Source organism: Salmo salar, chromosome 05, assembly GCF_965601325.2.
Source record: "Salmo salar chromosome 05, fSalSal1, whole genome shotgun sequence".
Lineage (NCBI taxonomy): Eukaryota > Metazoa > Chordata > Actinopteri > Salmoniformes > Salmonidae > Salmo > Salmo salar.
The window spans coordinates 81,068,736-81,086,670 of NC_138295.1; the positions used below are offsets into that span (position 1 = coordinate 81,068,736).

General features: G+C 41.6%; 4 protein-coding genes across 5 annotated transcripts; 2 read left to right on the forward strand and 2 right to left on the reverse strand.

Annotated features, from left to right (window-relative positions):
* The first annotated feature begins 1,479 nt into the window (after positions 1 to 1,479).
* On the forward strand, positions 1,480 to 7,092 carry LOC145879465 (gamma-aminobutyric acid type B receptor subunit 2). The gene is made up of 11 exons (XM_082974951.1): positions 1,480 to 1,483; positions 1,592 to 1,672; positions 1,802 to 1,946; positions 2,128 to 2,260; positions 2,361 to 2,468; positions 2,589 to 2,711; positions 4,454 to 4,564; positions 4,657 to 4,881; positions 5,067 to 5,237; positions 5,387 to 5,547; positions 5,944 to 7,092. Exons 1-11 carry the CDS (start codon positions 1,480 to 1,482, stop codon positions 6,110 to 6,112), a joined length of 1,431 nt encoding a protein of 476 aa, XP_082831077.1. The 3' UTR covers positions 6,113 to 7,092.
* Positions 6,832 to 7,952, forward strand: LOC145879580 (uncharacterized). Its single transcript, XM_082975658.1, has 4 exons — positions 6,832 to 7,094; positions 7,190 to 7,337; positions 7,495 to 7,607; positions 7,722 to 7,952. The coding sequence occupies exons 1-4, from the start codon at positions 7,013 to 7,015 to the stop codon at positions 7,838 to 7,840; spliced, it is 462 nt and encodes a 153-aa protein (XP_082831784.1). The 5' UTR covers positions 6,832 to 7,012; the 3' UTR covers positions 7,841 to 7,952.
* Positions 7,621 to 12,304, reverse strand: LOC106574818 (transmembrane protein 116). 2 transcript variants are annotated; one of them, XM_014150919.3, is made up of 11 exons: positions 11,737 to 12,304; positions 11,368 to 11,414; positions 11,198 to 11,261; positions 10,852 to 10,980; positions 10,336 to 10,440; positions 10,179 to 10,228; positions 9,902 to 9,985; positions 9,508 to 9,649; positions 9,278 to 9,422; positions 9,072 to 9,148; positions 7,621 to 8,981 (listed from the first exon to the last, which is right to left on the reverse strand). In XM_014150919.3, the coding sequence occupies exons 1-11, from the start codon at positions 11,809 to 11,811 to the stop codon at positions 8,766 to 8,768; spliced, it is 1,134 nt and encodes a 377-aa protein (XP_014006394.3). In that variant the 5' UTR covers positions 11,812 to 12,304; the 3' UTR covers positions 7,621 to 8,765. The 2 variants fall into 2 exon arrangements, with proteins under 2 accessions (XP_014006394.3, XP_014006387.3); XM_014150912.3 differs by having other exon boundaries at positions 9,072 to 9,151.
* A 1,034-nt stretch (positions 12,305 to 13,338) lies between these two features.
* On the reverse strand, positions 13,339 to 17,928 carry LOC106574856 (ectonucleotide pyrophosphatase/phosphodiesterase family member 7). Its single transcript, XM_014150976.3, has 5 exons — positions 17,579 to 17,928; positions 16,097 to 16,242; positions 14,902 to 15,525; positions 14,560 to 14,782; positions 13,339 to 14,366 (listed from the first exon to the last, which is right to left on the reverse strand). The coding sequence occupies exons 1-5, from the start codon at positions 17,814 to 17,816 to the stop codon at positions 14,296 to 14,298; spliced, it is 1,302 nt and encodes a 433-aa protein (XP_014006451.2). The 5' UTR covers positions 17,817 to 17,928; the 3' UTR covers positions 13,339 to 14,295.
* Positions 17,929 to 17,935: the final 7 nt, after the last annotated feature.

A 17,935-nucleotide genomic window follows, 5' to 3' on the forward strand; every position in this document is an offset into this window, starting at 1 on the left:
GCTGTCATTGAAAATAAGAATTTGTTCTTAACTGACTTGCCTAGTTAAATAAAGGTAAAATAAAAACATTTTTACAAGTAGGGATACAAGGGTATCCGGCATTAGCCTATTGATTAAGACTGCTGACAACTATCCTGTCTTATGTATGAATTCTAAAGTCTATATTGTCCTGTCCTTGAAAGATAAGGAGAGATCTGACTAAACAACTGAGCAAGGCTGATGTTATGGTTGCTGTAACTGAAAGCCTGTCCACTGACCCATGTGTCAATGTAAAGAGGTTGAAGGTGAGTAATATGCCGAAATCATCTTTACTAACAAAGTTTGAATTAGGCACTGAATTGCATCATTTCAGAAAATTGCAGATGCATCCTCAACGTGTCAATCTGGAGCTTCTGCCTCTTCTTTGTTTTCTATCATGTCCCTTTCGACAGGATATGGATGTAAGGATCATTATTGGGTTGTTTGACGAGAATTCAGCCTCCAAAGTGTTTTGCTGTGTGAGTACATAACCAGAAAACCTACATTTAAAACTGATGCAATGCAACACAATGCCATCATTAATGATTAGCACTTGTTTGAGACAAAGATTAATGGCAGTTTAACAGCACATTCATCATACAATTACTTTTGAATGATCTTTATGATAACCATTTGTCTTTGTAATTACCCTGTAACCTTTGTCTTCTAGGCTTACAGCCTGAACATGTTTGGCGGGAGGTATCAGTGGATCCTCCCTGGCGGTTACCAGGGGAGCTGGTGGGAGGAGGCCAACTCCTCCAACTGTGCTTCAAACAACCTGCTGACCGCAATGGAAGGCTACATCACTGTGGACTTCACACACCTCAGTAACAGACAGATAAAAGGCATCTCAGGAAGGGTAGGTACTGAGGTTTTCAGCAAGGGACAACATATTCTGTCGATACTGTACCATGCTCTCTCCAATGGATAACTTGTGTTTATAACCAAAGATTTGGACGTAGTGTTGAAAACATCAAACGGTGTATTTGCAGTGTAGCAAAGGTAATGCAAGAGCATTAAGAGAAGTTAAACAAGCACCTTTGTGTTTCTGTTTAGACCCCACAAGAGTATGACGAGACTTACAACAGAGAGCTGCTGCAGAGAGGGTTGGTTGCAAGCAAGTTCCATGGGTTTGCCTATGATGGAGTTTGGGTGATGGTGAAAGCATTGACCAGGGTCATTGAGTCTGTAAGACACAGAGAGAGATATGACATCCACCGGAACTTCACAGTCAGCGACAAGGAGATTGGACGAATGTTCCTGGATTCCATGAAGGATATTTGCTTTGAGGGTGTAACTGTAATTTAGCATGACTGTTGTGTTAACATTCCATTTTAGATAGATCATTGCTCCAAAAGACTAAAGACAAGACATGTTTTACAAATATTGTTGTCAAATTGAGTTTCTTTTTTTTTTGGGGGGGGGGGGGGGGGTCAAGTTCTGTTTAGAAATGGTGAACACATGGGTACTATTAAATTAAGCCAATTTCAAGGTAAACATTACAGATGTGTATTTCTATGAATTTAGAGAACATTGTTTGTGAAATATTTATCAACTGCTTGTGTTTCCACAGAGGGCCGGGAGGTTAAGATAGGCCAGTATAATGCTGAAGCAGAAGAATTAGAACTCATCAACCACTTAATCAAGTTTCAAGGTAGGTGGCCACACTATTAGGACAAGGCATTAAGAAAGTTGATGATGACACCTCAATCATAAAAAAGAAAGACATTTTCCTTTTTGTTTGTAACAGTCTTTGCATTCTACTTTTTTGTGCCTTTCATAGGCATGGAGCCGCCTAAAGACCGGACACACTCCCAGCGGTGGGATGTCAGTGTTCCCCTCTACATCATGTTGTTATCCACCACTGGCCTGGCCATGCTCATGGCACTCTCCTTCCTCTTCTTCCACATCAAGCATCACAACCATTGGTATGATCATTATTCCAAGCATCTTGTATTGGCTTGTAATTGAACTACATACTTTTTGAGGTAGCTTTCATTGAAACACAAGGTTGTTCTCTATTTCGTTGTTATCCAGTTTACTTACTCACATGCTCTGCTCAGACAAGGCAGCCCGTTAAAAGATCTTAATATTTAGTTTTTCCCATAGGGTCATGAAGAAGTCCAGTCCGTCCATGAACTACCTCATTATCCTGGGTACGATGCTGGCCTGTACCTCTGTCTTCCTCTATGGGCTGGATGGATCCCTTGTGACTGACAAAGTGTTTGTTACACTTTGCCCTGTGAGTACACATGAGCTTAAACATCTAAGCATTTTAGTGATGAGGGAACCCCTTGTTTCAAGGGATGCACATTGTTTCAATGTTTTTCCTCTTGTCACAGATTCGCACATGGATTCTTTCTGTAGGATACACCACAACTTTTGGGGCATTGTTTGCAAAAACTTGGAGGGTCTGGACAATTGTCAAAAATAAGGATATAATTGAAAAGGTAAACTCAAAGTTCGAAAGATCAAGTTAAAGAAACTCAAAAAAAGTACAGGCCTCTTAATCGCCATTTCTCCTGTCTAATATGTAATACTCATCCTCTCCCCCTCTGTTCTTTCTACAGATGAATAAGGATGACCAACTATGGATAATTGTCGGGGGAATGCTGCTAATCGATCTGTGTCTGTTAACCTGCTGGCAGATGGTGGATCCACTCAGACAAACAGTGGAAGAGTTCAGCCTAGAGGTAACACTTTAATTACATGTTTTCTTTTAACCCTGGTCTTACTCTCTTATCTTTTGTTGTGTAGGGGATGCAGACATTGTTAAAGATAGCCTTTCAATTTTAACTGCCTTTTTGATTACCTTGTTCATTTCCCACGGTATTGTTGTGTAGAGGATGCGGACGTTGTTAAAGTTAGCCTCTGAATTTTAACTGCGGTTTTGATTAGCTTGTTGTTAATTTCCCCCGGATTGTTGTGTAGGGGATGCGGATGTTGTTAAAGTTAGCCTTTCAATTTTAACTGCGTTTTTGATTAGCTTGTTGTTAATTTCCCCCGGTGTTGTTGTGCCAGTCATGCTCCTTTTTTCTAATGTCCTCTTAGTAATGCCATGTTTATTTACTATTGTATTCTATTTCTTACTCTTTAAGAGTCTCTGGAAGTCTTGAAAGGAACAAATAAAATGAATTGTTAGATCCAGATCCTATTAGACGAACAGTGGAAGAGTTCAGCTCGGAGGGTTAATCACTCAGACAGGTCACGTATTGGCCAAGGTGGTACTTCAGTACCATCAGCACACATGCTTTTAAGTTAAAAGGTGTCTAAATGTGTACGCTTCTTATAGGAAGTATCATTACATTTAGTTAACTGGTTATCCAATCATTCTGCCCACCTCCACAACATAACCATCCCTATTGGCCAACCTCTTTAGACCTGAGACACCATCATTCTACACTGCAAATCTCACCACCCATGAGTTGAATCCCCTCTGTTCGAAGCTAAAGATCAACCGCAGTACACTGTGTGTTGGAATGCACACTATCATGGGCTTTGTTTACAGTAATGAGATTATCTGGTTTTACTGTCGATCATCCACAGATTACAGTAAATGGTGTGTAGGGTTAACCTCTGGTCTGGAGTCGACCATGTGGTAGTAGTAAATGGCTCTGGTCTGGAGTCGACCGTGTGGTGGTAGTGAATGGCTCTGGTCTGGAGTCGACCGTGTGGTGGTAGTGAATGGCTCTGGTCTGGAGTCGACCGTGTGGTGGTAGTGAATGGCTCTGGTCTGGAGTCGACCGTGTGGGGGTTGTGAATGGCTCTGGTCTGGAGTCGACCGTGTGGTGGTAGTGAATGGCTCTGGTCTGGAGTCGACCTTGTGGTGGTTGTGAATGGCTCTGGTCTGGAGTCGACCGTGTGGTGGTAGTGAATGGCTCTGGTCTGGAGTCGACCTTGTGGTGGTAGTGAATGGCTCTGGTCTGGAGTCGACCGTGTGGTGGTAGTGAATGGCTCTGGTCTGGAGTCGACCGTGTGGTGGTAATGAATGGCTCTGGTCTGGAGTCGACCGTGTGGTGGTTGTGAATGGCTCTGGTCTGGAGTCGACCGTGTGGTGGTAGTGAATGGCTCTGGTCTGGAGTCGACCGTGTGGTGGTAGTGAATGGCTCTGGTCTGGAGTCGACCGTGTGGTGGTAGTGAATGGCTCTGGTCTGGAGTCGACCGTGTGGTGGTAGTGAATGGCTCTGGTCTGGAGTCGACCGTGTGGTGGTAGTGAATGGCTCTGGTCTGGAGTCGACCTTGTGGTGGTAGTGAATGGCTCTGGTCTGGAGTCGACCGTGTGGTGGTTGTGAATGGCTCTGGTCTGGAGTTGACCTTGTGGTGGTTGTGAATGGCTCTGGTCTGGAGTCGACCGTGTGGTAGAGTAGTAGTAAATGTGAACCTCAGAGGGAGATCAATAATATTAAAATAGTCTTTCCTTTTTGTGGTGTTTCAGACTGATCCTGGTGGTGAAGACGTTAATACAAGGCACTTCCTGGAGCACTGTGAAAGTACAAACATGACTAAATGGCTCGCCATTGTATATGGCTACAAAGGGCTTCTAATGGTGAGAGAAGTTGCCAGAACCATGTTCAACACCCAGGATCCTTTTCAAACAAAGCTGATAATCTAGCTGATGGTTTTCCATATTTTCTTTAGTTTCTTGGATGTTTCCTGGCCTTGAGAACAAGGCATGCACATATCCATCTACTTGATGACAGCAAGTACACAAGGCTGAGCATGTACCATGTGACCATCATGTCTATCATTGGAGCATCAGGGTGCTTCCTGACCCAGTATAACCCTAATGTGCAGCTCTTCATCATGGCTTTGGTGGTCATCTCCTGCTGTACCTGCACCCTGTGTCTGGTGTTCCTGCCCAAGGTGTCACCTGCCACATCTCTGAAACCTCCTCTTGTATACATGTTGAGCTCTCATGTTCAAATATCTCAGTGTTCTCGTTTTACTTCCATTTCTCAATGTATATTGTTTACAAATTGGTGTAGATGATGTTGGATGTAAACACTCATCTTGAAATATATAATTGAATGCTTCTGTCTTGATCCTAGCTTGTAAAAATCAGAGACAATCCCAACCCAGTGGATCCAACTCGCTGGTTACAATGTGATCTTAACAAGGAGGATTCGGAGACCTCCAGTTCCTCTAGCAGTCTCAATCAGGGCAGATCTCTTGAAAGCCTGCGGACTGAAAACCAGCAGCTCCGGAGGAGAATCACAGAGGTGAGTTCTGACCCCTTGTCTTGAGTCTAAACAATTCACAGAACTTTAACCGTTGTAGGTTGAACACCCCTCTGTTGTGGAGATAATAATCATTAATACCATTTCAGATGGTGGAACTTTGGGAATTAACATATAAATGGTCTTTGCAGATTGGTGACCAGTTGGAGGATGTCGCCATGCAAGTACTAGAGGAAGAGCTGAGTCCTCCCAGTCGACAGGGCAATGAAGTGACACTGAGAGCCCAGGTGTGCTCTGAGGATGTGCCCAGGATGAACAGGGAACTCTTTGATGACATCAACTCAATTGAACAGTACAGGAAAATATATTACTCTGATACTAAAAGATACATTATGCAATACAAATATTTTCTATACTTTCTATATATACACTGAGTATACAAAACATGAAAGTATGCTCTTTCCATGACATAGACTAACCAGGTGAATCCATGTGAAAACTATGATCCTTTATTACATTGTTAAATGGTCCACCACCCAAAGGACATCCAGCCTACTTGACACAACTGAGGGAAGCATTGGAGTCAATATGGGCCAGCATCCCTGTGGACCGCTTTGGACACCTTGTAGTCCAGGCTCTTCTGAGGGCAACTCAATATTAGGAAGATGTTCTTAATGTTTTGTACACTCAGTGTAGAAGTATATTTAGAAATGAAACGTCCTACACACTTGCTTGTTTTCCTTTGCAGCGTACAACGAAGACGGTCCGTGCAGCTGCCAATTCTTCACCACGCCTACATGCCAGCCATTGGGGGAATGACTGCCAGCTGTTCCAGCCTTCTGAGAAGTCCCGATGTCCCCAGTGCCCAACAGAGACAGATGCCACCATCGCATCGGGTCATGGTCACCAGGCTGTGACTGTATTTCCCTCTAGAGTGAGTGACAATACGCTGGAAAAGTTACAATATTCATTGAACTGCCTGTGGTTCCACTGGCAGCTGGAAGTCAAATGACCTTCCTTTACCTTGACTGCCATAGCATCATTCACATATGAAGTCATGTTCACGTCCAGACAAGTTCTAGATACATGTGGTGCTGACAAAATAATGTAAATTACAATAGCTGCTTTCTTTATGAATTTTTAGTTGATTGATTGCAGTGCAACTCATGGCAATGGTCTCCTGATGGAAAAACAATAAAAACAATTGCCCGTTCCCACTGTTTCCCCCAACATGGGAGTATCCTGTATTGCAGCAGGATACTGGCAGTGACTGTATTTGAACTCTTGGTAACTGCTCTGTGCTGTGGTACTGCTCTCTGATACTGTTCTCTGATACTGCCCTGTCATGTTGTCACTCTGGGGAATTTCCTGGTTTGCTAAAGCCCAGGAATGAACTTTAAACTGTGTTCCAAGGCAGAAGTTAACCCTTTACAGCAGTCAAATAAATAATTGATTGTCTTTCCAAACATTGCCTCTGTCCTGCAGAACATCTGGCTATGTCTAAGCAAATACAACTTTATGTTATGTCTTTCAAAGATGATGAATTATCGGTTTGAGAGTATAACCTTTAAATGTGCATATTTGTAAAAAAAATAATATATATATATATATATATATATAGAGAGATAAGAAAAAGTGCTACAACTATTTTGCAATCCACTGTTGTTTGCCAGACAGTACTTTCTATTTGAAGAGAATGTGCTGCAATAACAAAACAGGGAGGAGTGTCTCAACTTGGGGTTTATAAAAAGGTAAATCTATCTCACTGCACAAAGTGTATTCGGTATCCACAACATCCTTGGAAAAAGAATCCTGCCATGTTCTCCATCAGAACCGCATTCATCCTGCCAGCTCTTCTGGCCCTTTTGGTTGTACATGTGGAATCCTCTTTCAGTGGTGGTAAGTTTGAACAACTTTTTGTAGAAATATCTATAAATATAGTATTATGATGTTATTGTTATGTTGTTCATGTGTTATTATAACGTTTCTCATAGGTGGTGGAGGATCCTACAATTATGACATATCTAAAATGTCTGACCTGAGGAAGCTGTACAACTCCAAGGTGTATGAAGCGGACAGAATGAGGAGACCCCTTGAAGGCATGACCTTTCAGGTGGGGATTCTCAGCCACTCAGGAGTCAGGTGAGTAACATCATATTATGCGTGATATGCGTATGATATTTATAAAATAAGCCCACAAAAGTCAGTTTGTTACTACATATCTAGCAACATCATGTTTATTATTTAAGAAATGGCCTAAACTACCCGCTATGTCTAATTCTTCATTGTTGATCCACAGAGTGACTTTGGCTGATGGCTCCCAGTGGCTTGTCCATAAAGGGGATGGATTTGGCATCAGCACTCAGACTGTAGTGGTGGCTGCACGCCACATGAGTCAAGACTGGAAGGCAAGTATTCAATCAGCTTTCTTTCATAAGCCATTTTTATTGAAATGACTCTGTAGTGGCAAATACATAGTCGTTCAGATTAAAACATTGTTTTTTTTTTACAACTTTTTGCAGAAAGTTGAAACCAAAAACTTTAGAGGAAGTAAGACGGTCTCTGATTTCGTCAAAGCTGGAGGCACTGACTACAGCCTCATCTTTGATAACTGCCATGATGCAGCTGGTCGGATGTGGGAGTGAAACAATATTTTATTGTTTTGATGAGGCTGCAGCAGTTACTATATTTTAGCTGCAATGCCCATTTCATATTGATGGATTGAGTTAAACTGAAATAAAGTCCAATGCATTGACAGACTGTAAATTCACATTCTTTTCATTCAGTTTCATTTGCATCTCAGAAAAAAAGAAATTGTATGTTGTGGTGATGTATTTATCCCGTTGTCATGCCTGTCACATTTTATGCAAGGCAATAATTGCCCCCTTTGATAGATAAAGTTTAGAATTGAACTCAAGGAGTGAGCATAAACTTACAGTAACATTTCTGTGACCAAGCCCATGCAGGGCGAAAACTAAACATTACACACGCTTGCGTATCTACGACCATCACACAACACCACGGGCCAAACTCGTACGTCAAGCAGCATCTCTGTGAATGGAGTTCCTTTGTTCCATCAAGATGAAAAGTGACAGGCTGCTCACTGTTTCCACTAGGTTGGGCTCAATCAGGGCCCCTCTAAATCAAAGACATGCCAGTCAGTTACAAAGCCTTTCACAAATATCCTCGGCTGTCCCCAACTACTGTGGGAAATTCTAAACACTAATGTAGAGACAATGTTTGCACGACCGATGCAGTCAAAACAAGTGAGGGAGGGAGTGACTCTGATTCCGATGAAAGTACAGGGCTCTCAGATCCTGTTTCAGAGCTGCTCTTCCTCTCGTTGTAAATTCCCTGGTTCTTCCTTTTTTTTACGCCTCAGCAGTTCAACCTCTGTCTGGTTTGACCCTGCTGTCCCTTGTGTACAGCCTTGGGTATTCTTGCTTCATTGGTATAACAGGTGCTTCCCAAGGTACTGTCCCCAAGATTCACAACCAAACCGTCACTCCCAGTCTGGCACAAAAGGCTTTGTTTAATTTCTTTTGCCAGTTTCACAACCGCCATAGTAAGTTAATGTGGTGTCGGTAGAATACCAGATCCTTCTATATCATCTGGTTTGGGGGATGGTGTTGACCATAGAGTTTTATAGCCTTTCTTCTGAGATCTCAGAAGTGGCGTCTGGGTGTCCATGTCCCTTAGAGCATCTTTGCTAGGTGAGCGGAAGTGTGTCTGTGTCCAGCCGTACACCACACAGTTCAGAAGGCCTTGAGAGGATGAGGTGAAGGCCTGGGATGAGGATGAGGAAGTAAAAGTTAAGCCATGGACTGAGGTTGCACACGGCTTGGATGTAGGTTTCAGAGCAGCTGGCAGTTTTACCTGTAAGATGTAGAGAATGACGCCCACAACTCCCTCCACTGATTTGGGGTTGTACAGAATCATGGCTGCCAGGAAGACTGCTGAAATGAAAAGGTAAATAAGGCAATATATCAAAAAGGAGAATGTGATTTTCAGCTGCTACAAATATTTTAGCAAGCCCGGGGGGGCCCTAGGATTCTGAGCTGTGTGAACAGTACTGTAGTTACCTGGGCCCCAACAGAAGAAGAAGACAGAGGGGTAGAGGAGCATGTGTCGGTCCAGAACACGAAGCGACGCCCACTGCCTGTCGCCTAGGAAACCACTAGAACTCACACAACGTCTGTAAACAGTGCGGGCTTTTCCCATGAGCACCTGGTGTAGACAAAGGACATGTGAATCCAAGATACATTTGAGTAAAATAAATATAAGATGGTAACCATGGGATAGGCTGACTTACCACAATGCCAACAAAGGTGAGGAGGAATGCTGCCAGGAAGACAGCAATACTGTACATGTGTACCAGGCGGCAAGCTGAGTCTACCTCCATCTTGCTCAAGTCAGTGGACATGAAGAGTGCCTCCGTGTGCATTAGAAGGCACCTAATATGCAGCGAGAGGGACATTAGTCAAACTGTTATGCACCTCAAATCAACAAGAGATATGTCTAAAAATTTAAATAGAAAAAAAGACGATTAAATCATATTAATTGAGCAAACATTTAGCACGGAAGTGCGTGATATGAACTCTAATTGCCTTACTAAAACTACAAACCTTATTGACACACAATTATCTCTATCCCAAAGTAAACTATCCATGATAATACTCCTACTTTGATGCATGCTACAGACCTACTTGTAAGGCTGGCTGAAGTTTGTGTAACAGTGGTCCATGTTTCCTGTTACCAACACTGGCAGCATCAGCAGCACGGGGAGGACGCTGGAGGAGAAACGGGGACAGGACATTTAGCATACTCCCTCTATTGGATGCATAATGACATCTACTGAACTTTAAATAGGTCAAGCATATACTAGGCCGTCATTGTAAATAAGAATTTGTTCTTAACTGACTTGCCTGGTTAAACAAATACATGTAAATGAAATACTCTTTCTGTGAAATAGTCCATGCTTACCATGACAGGACTGCAGCAATCTTGCTGAAACTTCTCAGTTTGGTGGCGCACTTCAACAAAACAGAGACCAGACTTTAACCAAACAGTTGAATATGGGGAATTACAGACAACCAAATGTGTAAGACATTAAAACGATCATTTGTCAGGTAGCACCTACTTGGGCTGGGTATCCATGAAGGCTACTGTAGAATCTGTTATTTAGCCCAGAGTACAGGGTCCATACATAGTTCAATGTGTAGAAGAACGAGGTCATATACAGCATCTGTTAAAAGACAGGGGTTCTCCGTCAGTGGTCACCATGAATCAACCAACATTTACTTCTATTTTAGTGGTGAGAAGCATGGTATGACGTGTCAATGGAATGGTGTTCCCTTTCTGCGTATCCATGGAGATGAGATATCTAGGACCATCATTGGTTTTGTTGTGGGGTTATATATCATGCTCCCTTTTGGGACAGAATATTCCAGTGCACAAGTACAAGGGAAATGGGTCAGCCACATCCAGACTCCTTTGTCCCGATCTAACAGAATTGAAGAGGCGTCAAATTGGGCTAGATTTGCTGCTCTACTTCATTTGGGCCGGATCTAGATCGGCCTTGGTCATCTATTTCTCAGAGTGAAACTTTAAGTCAACTCTTGCTGTAAATGAATGTATTATATGTCTGTGTACATACCTGTTCAACGATGTGTAGGTTGTAGCAGGTGGCATGGCTATCACAGTCCTGGGTGAACAGTACTGCTCCTATCAGCCAGCTGACTGCCAGCAGCAAGTCTGTCACACTCAGTAAGAACAATGGCTGGATCTGCAGAGGAGGTAGTATTGGGCATTGTTTTGGAGTCTAAATCACAGTCATGGTATTGTAGGTAGGTTAATAATATTGTTATTATTAACATAAACAATAACCGATTGGATTGATATAGCGCCTTTCTACCAACTAAGGTAGGCTATAATATATGCTTAAATGAGGAAACAATTAAAACCAACTGTAGAGGGGATCATCTCTAGTGTTTGTAACTAACCTCAGGTGTCCTTATAAGGTGTTGGAAAGTTGCATAAACAATTATGGAACCTGAACCGACAATGCTGCAAATAACAACAAAAAACACATTGGGAAGAGCTCTTGACTTGACCTGTGTGATCACCAGATTGTACAATTACAAAGAGGTTGTAAATGCTGCGCCCTGCTTACCTTAGCACTGCCATTATCATCTGGATCCATCTGACTGCAAAGTACACCTTTACAGGGGAAAGGTGTTGATTAGAAACCAAAACAGTCACTATCCCTACCTGCAGAGGGCGAGGCAGATCCTATAACAGATCCTATAACAGATCCTATAACACTACTCTGGTCAATTGGGGAGAATAATCTCATCCACTTTCTACAGTGCAAGAGGGTGGTCCCACCCCCCAAAAGCCATTCTACAACGATGTGGCAACGATGTAGCTACAACTAAGAAATACACATTGCTGTACACTGTACAGTAGTTTAAATACAGGACAACTACAAATGAATAATCACTATACTTAATACTTAACACAATACTTGTAAATTACATACAACAGTCCAGTCCTCAGGCGTTGTTGTGTTTTGCTCCGTGTTGTTTGAGACATCTTCTAAGACGAAATGTAACATTTTTTCTTTATTCCTTGAATATTCCTAGAATATATATATGTCGTTCCCAAAACATTCAGCCATAGCTTAAAACAACAGAGACTAGTTGTGATGTAGGCTGAGTAACCTAGACACGCACGGATCCAAAACTGAAGTGGTTGTACAGCAGTTTAACGTCACATAGAATGCAGGGCGCGCTCACTCTCCGTTTGACCTAACCGGTCCTGCTTCGTCACATGACCGCAACAAGTGTAACCACTCATCATGGCTGGTTTCATAATCTTATAATTTCCATTAGGCAATAGCCCATAGCCTATTCACCCTTGTTGTTTAAATGTCAAGTCACCACTTCACCCTGCAATAACCTTGGCCATGACAAAAATGAACTGCATCAATGTGAAAAACATACACTGACTGTACAAAACACGAAGAACAGGTGCGCCTAGCGCAGCTACCACCATACCCCGTTCAAAGGCACTCAATATGTTGTCCTGCACATTCACCCACTGAATGGAACACACACAATCCATGTCTCAATCAGGTTTAAAAATCCCCCTTTAACCTGTCTCCTCCCCTTCATCTACACTGATTTGAAGTGGATTTAACAAGTGACAACAAGTGACAGTCAGAGTGCAGTATAGCTGCAGTTATGTCACGGATATGACAAAACATTTATTTTTACTGCTCTAATTACATTGGTAAACAGTTTATAATAGCAATAAGGTACCTCCGGGGTTTGTGGTATATGGCCAATATACCACGGCTAAAGGCTGTGTCCAGGTCGTGCGTTAGAACAGCCCTTAGCCATGGTATATTGGCATTATACCACACCCCCACGTGCCTTTTGCTTAATTAGAGTGCAGTTATTCTGCAATTACTATGTCCAAAATACCACAGTTAACTGCAGTTACTACACTTTTATTGCAGTTACAAAACTGCAATTCGTTTTTTTAAGGGAGGCTTTCATAATATTTAGTATGAAATAAAGGGCAAACAGGGAGATTATTTACACATGTACGTTTTACATTTCCTCCATCTGTGTTTTCAGATTTGTCTGTTCTGTAACATTTCCATTTGTTGGAATATGTATATACAGTTGGTGTTGGTGTTTAGTGTTTAGAGATTGGGGCCAATAACCGAAAGGTTGCTAGATTGAATCCCCGAGCTGACAAGGTAAAAATCTGTTGTTCTGTCCCTGAACAAGGCAGTTCCTAGGTCATCATTGTAAATAAGATTTTTTTCTTAAAATAATTTGTTCTTAACTGACTTGCCTAGTTAAATATTGGTTAAATGTATTTTTTAAAATTATATCCCCAGTTGGCTGCAGGTGGTAATAACACCTTAGATCCAATTCCTGTGTCCTGTTAAACATTTTAATTTTAAACCTGCAATACTCATTCATCATGCACGTTTATTAAAGCATAATAACAACAAATAAATATACACTCGGAACAATTATTTAAACAATAATATGACTCCAAATCAAATGTGACATTTAGAATGAAAGGCAACAACTTTTCAAAGGAATCAGGCCACTTGAAACTGCTGAACCATCAGTGGACAGTTGTCTTTATTAAATGTCGGTTCTAGACAAAGTTATTTGAGCCAATGTTGACTGGTTTGATTATTAAACATACACTCAGTAGACAGTTTGTTAGGCACACCACCCCGTTCCAAAAAATGGTTAGCTTCTACAGACAGTGTGTCACGTGGCTGTGGCTTGAGTGTACAAAACATTAAGAATACCTGCTCTTTCCATGACATAGACATGCAACTCAATACTAGGAAGGTGGTCTTAATGTTTTGTACACTCAGTGTATAAAGCAGGCATGAACTTTAGAATGGGCAAAATGAGTGACTTAAGCGACTTTGAGCGTGGAATGTATGATCGTCGATTCCAGGCGCGCCGATTCCAGTGTCTCAGAAACGTCCGGCCTCCTGGGCTTATTATGCACGACAGTGTCTAGGATTTACCGAGAATGGTGCGACAAACAAAAAACATCCGGTCAGCGGCAGTCCTATGGGCGAAAACAGATCGTTGATGAGAGGTCGAAGGAGAATGGCAATAATTGTGCAAGCTACAAACAGGAAAATAACGGCGCAGTACAACAGTGCTGTGCAGAACGACATCTCGGAGCGCACAACACATCGGTCCTTGTCACAGATGGGCTATTGCAGCATGAGTCCATGGCCCTATCCTGCCTGGTGTCAATGATAAAGGCTGGCGGTGTAATGGTGTGGGGAATGTTTTCCCTTGATACCAATTGAGCAACGTTTCCATGCCCTGAAGAATTCAGGCTGTTCTGGCGCAAAGTGGGGTCCGACCCGGTACTAGATAGGTGTACCTAATAAACTGGATACAATCAGATGGATATTGTTGATGAAAATCATAGTGAATGTGATCCTCCTTAAGAATATCTGTTGGAGTTTTGGTTATGATTGATTCAACTATGCAATTCTTTTCAGTTAACGAACATTACGGAAAATAACCGACATCATAAATAACTAGATGACACATAAAATGTAGACAAATATCGATGCCAAAACACCAAGGGACATCTGATTTCTTCTCCCACCTGTGTAGAGAAGAATGGTGCCATTAGTTATGTGATATAACCATTTCTCATGTCAGTCTTGATAATTATCTTATACCAGAAGTATCATCAGTGGAGCACATTATGGTTGATATCTTCCTGTATTAGAATGAATTAATAGACACTGTCATGCATTTTGATACTAATATGCTTTCTAGAAGCTCACAGCTCATACCGTTCTGAAGCAGCATGCCCTCAGTGACAGATAGGGAGCCATTGTTAGGGGCTGGAGCTATCTGCAGCAGCTTGCACATTAGAGGGTAGATGTGGACACTGTCAAAGGGCTCGGACAGATAACTCTTCTTGAAATCTGGTCCAAAAGCACGGAAGATGGTCTTCATGTCCATTTCGTCCATATGGAATCCATGATCTCCTTTGTTCACGTAGACGATCAACCGCTGTTGAAATTACATATCATAATTGTTTTTATTTGTTTAATCTGGGATATTTTTACTTGACCATTTTTTACTTTATACATAGTATATGAAGTGTCTTTAAATTTAATACCAGTACCTACCGAGTTTAAGTTGAAACCTAGATCAGCAATGACAATAATAGGCTGCATTCTGTCATTCTTGGACAAATGAAAGTTCTCTGGCATATCTTCCTTCTTGTAGACTGTGAGGTTTGGGGCCTTCATGAGAGCATCATAAACCTGCTGTTCCTTTCCTTTCTTCGGTGTGATCATTCCAAACCCGCCGTAGTCAAGGAGCTCAAAATAAACCAAGTTGAAGAAATTCAGGTATTTAGAGAGGATTATCTCATCTACAAGAGGTCTTTTTTTAACGGTGGTCATGCCATGGTCAGAGGTGATGATGACGTTCAGGTTATCTGTCAAACCATCTCGCTGGATGGCCTCCCTCAGGTATCCGATGGTGCGGTCAATCTGCTTTATTATGGTTTTCCTGTCAGGATGGTCTGGTCCTTTGGCATGACCCACGTTGTCAGGCTCTCCATAGTACAGAGTCACAAAGTCAAAATCTTCTTCGGTGAACCAGCTCAAAACAGTGTCAATATTCTGATGCCACTCTGTTTCGTTATCATCTTGTTGACCTGTTTCCTCAACCACCGCCCGGTTTACACATTGACCACTGTAGTTGGCGGCTCCTCCTGGAAAGAAAAAGGAACCTGTTTTCAGGCCCTGAAAGAGAAGAAAAGGTATGTATGCTTGTATGTATGCTTCTAATTACAGGGTGTAGTAGGGGTCTTAACTTTCATCAGAGCTACTTCATTCACGTAAAAATAATCAAGTCAAATCAAACTTTATTTGTCACATGCGCCGAATACAACAAGTGTAGACCTTACCGTGAAATGCTTCCTTACAAGCCCTTAACCAACAGTGTAGTTCATGAAGAGTTTAAGAAAATATTTACCAAATAAACTAATGTACAAAATTCAATAAATTATAAAAGGTAACCCAATAACATAACAATAACGAGGCTATATACAGGGGGTACCGGTACCGAGTCAGTGTGCAGGGGTACAGGTTAGTTGAGGTAATTTGTACATGTAGGTAGGGGTGAAGTGACTATGTATAGATAATAAACAGCGAGTAGCAGCAGTGTAAAAACAAATGGAGGGGGGGTCAATGTAATAGTCTGACAGTGGTTTCTGTAGCTGTCAGTAGGAGGACTGTAAGATAAATCTGCATATTAGACAAATAACACTTGTGATATTTTATGTCCAGGATGAAATCCTGACCAGTTCCTCACCTGGTTCTGTGCTGTAATCCACAACGGTAAGGCTCCATTGTCCCACCACTCAGACCTCTTCAAGGTAGCTTTATGGCCCACTTTCTGATGAGTTGTGGAATTAAACATCATATTGTGAACAACTCCATGATCCTCTATCCATCTCCCTGTGAGAGATATGAGAAGAAAATAGAATGACATGTAAATATTTTCTAATGCCAACAACCTTCCAGTTTGAATTGTCTCTTCGTCATGACATTATGATAAACAGTATCCAAAACCTCAATGATGTGTCTTATCAAGGATATCAAAGATGGCATTTACAACTTTAATTGCTGTACTATAATTATTTTTTTATCACTGTCATATAAGAGAACATTTAGAAATTGTCTGTAGATTTGTGGGTTTTTCCTGCATTAACAAATGAAAACATAAGTTGATTTCCATTTCTCAGGAATAACTCTAAGGTCAGATTAAAGTGAGGTCAATTGCCCAGAAATAAAGTAAGCAGCAAGTTTGAAGAGATTTGTATTTAAATAATTAGGACCCGAAGGATATGTACAGTATGTGCCTATATACAGTGTGTTATGTTTGTTCCTTATATAATGACAAACCGGGGCGTAGGTTTAACTACTTTTAATAAACATACACTTCAGCTAGAAAACTCCATGTATAGCCATGCAAGGCATTCTTCAACCACCTGCCCCCCGCATAGCCTGCTGGGTAACGTAGTCTAAATGTTATTAACAGGTAACAACACAGTGTACATTTGATTTATTTTATTTTTATTTTACCATTATTTGACTAAGCAAGTCAGTTAATCCAAATCTACTAATTATATGCATATTCTCGTTTCTGGGAAAGAGTAGTAACCAGTTTAAATCGGGTAAGTTTTTTATCCGGCCGTGCAAATACTGCCCCCTAGCCCCAACAGGTTAAGAACAAATTCTTATTTTCAATGATGGCCTAGGAACAGTGGGTTAACTGCCTTGTTTAGGGGCAGAACGACATTAGATTGTCCTAAAAACCCGAAAGAACATTTCATTTACATTTTAGTCATTTAGCAGAGATAAGAGCGACTTACAAGAGCAATTATGGTTAAGTGCTGTGCTCAAGGGCACATCAACATATTTTCCACCTAGTAAGCACTTAACCACTAGGCTACCTGCCAGCCAGAACACTGGCAAGTGAGGCTACTTTGTAACGTGAGTGAGATCATGGTCAGGACTGGGATTTTCTGGGCACATGCCACAAACAAAAAAGTTTTTTATGAAACAATTTGAATATTTGGCCAAAGAAATCAATTGCCAATAATTAATCTACAGTAGTAGGCTACATTTGACTTCAAAAACAGTTTTGAAACAGTAACTTGGGCCCGTAGTCACATTTTACCCGAGGAAATACTTCTTATTTTTTATTAATATGCACCTGATTGAGAACTTCAAACAAGCTGCTCAAATGCATGCAACAAGTCAATAGCATTTTGTAACTCTTCTGCCTTACCAGTTATGGTGGTAAAGTGAGATGGGGACGTCATGGTGATAGCCGGAGGGGTGATGTACTTTGCCTTCACTCCATCTTCCACTAACTTGTCCATGTGAGGGGTGTCTACGTCTTGATCATAGTCCCATCGGAAACCATCAAAGGAGATCACCAGCAACTTGTTGTGTGTCCCCTTGTTCAATGGTTTGCACTCTACACTGAGAAAAACTGCCATTCCCAAATACAAATCCAACCACATCTTGATGTCTTGGCTTGTCTGCACTAACTAATCCTGTTGGGCTTGATGGATGTCATTTATAGTCATCATTGTGGTCAGGGAGATAACATGTGTTCTGAGTGTTATCTTCAAAGGACAAA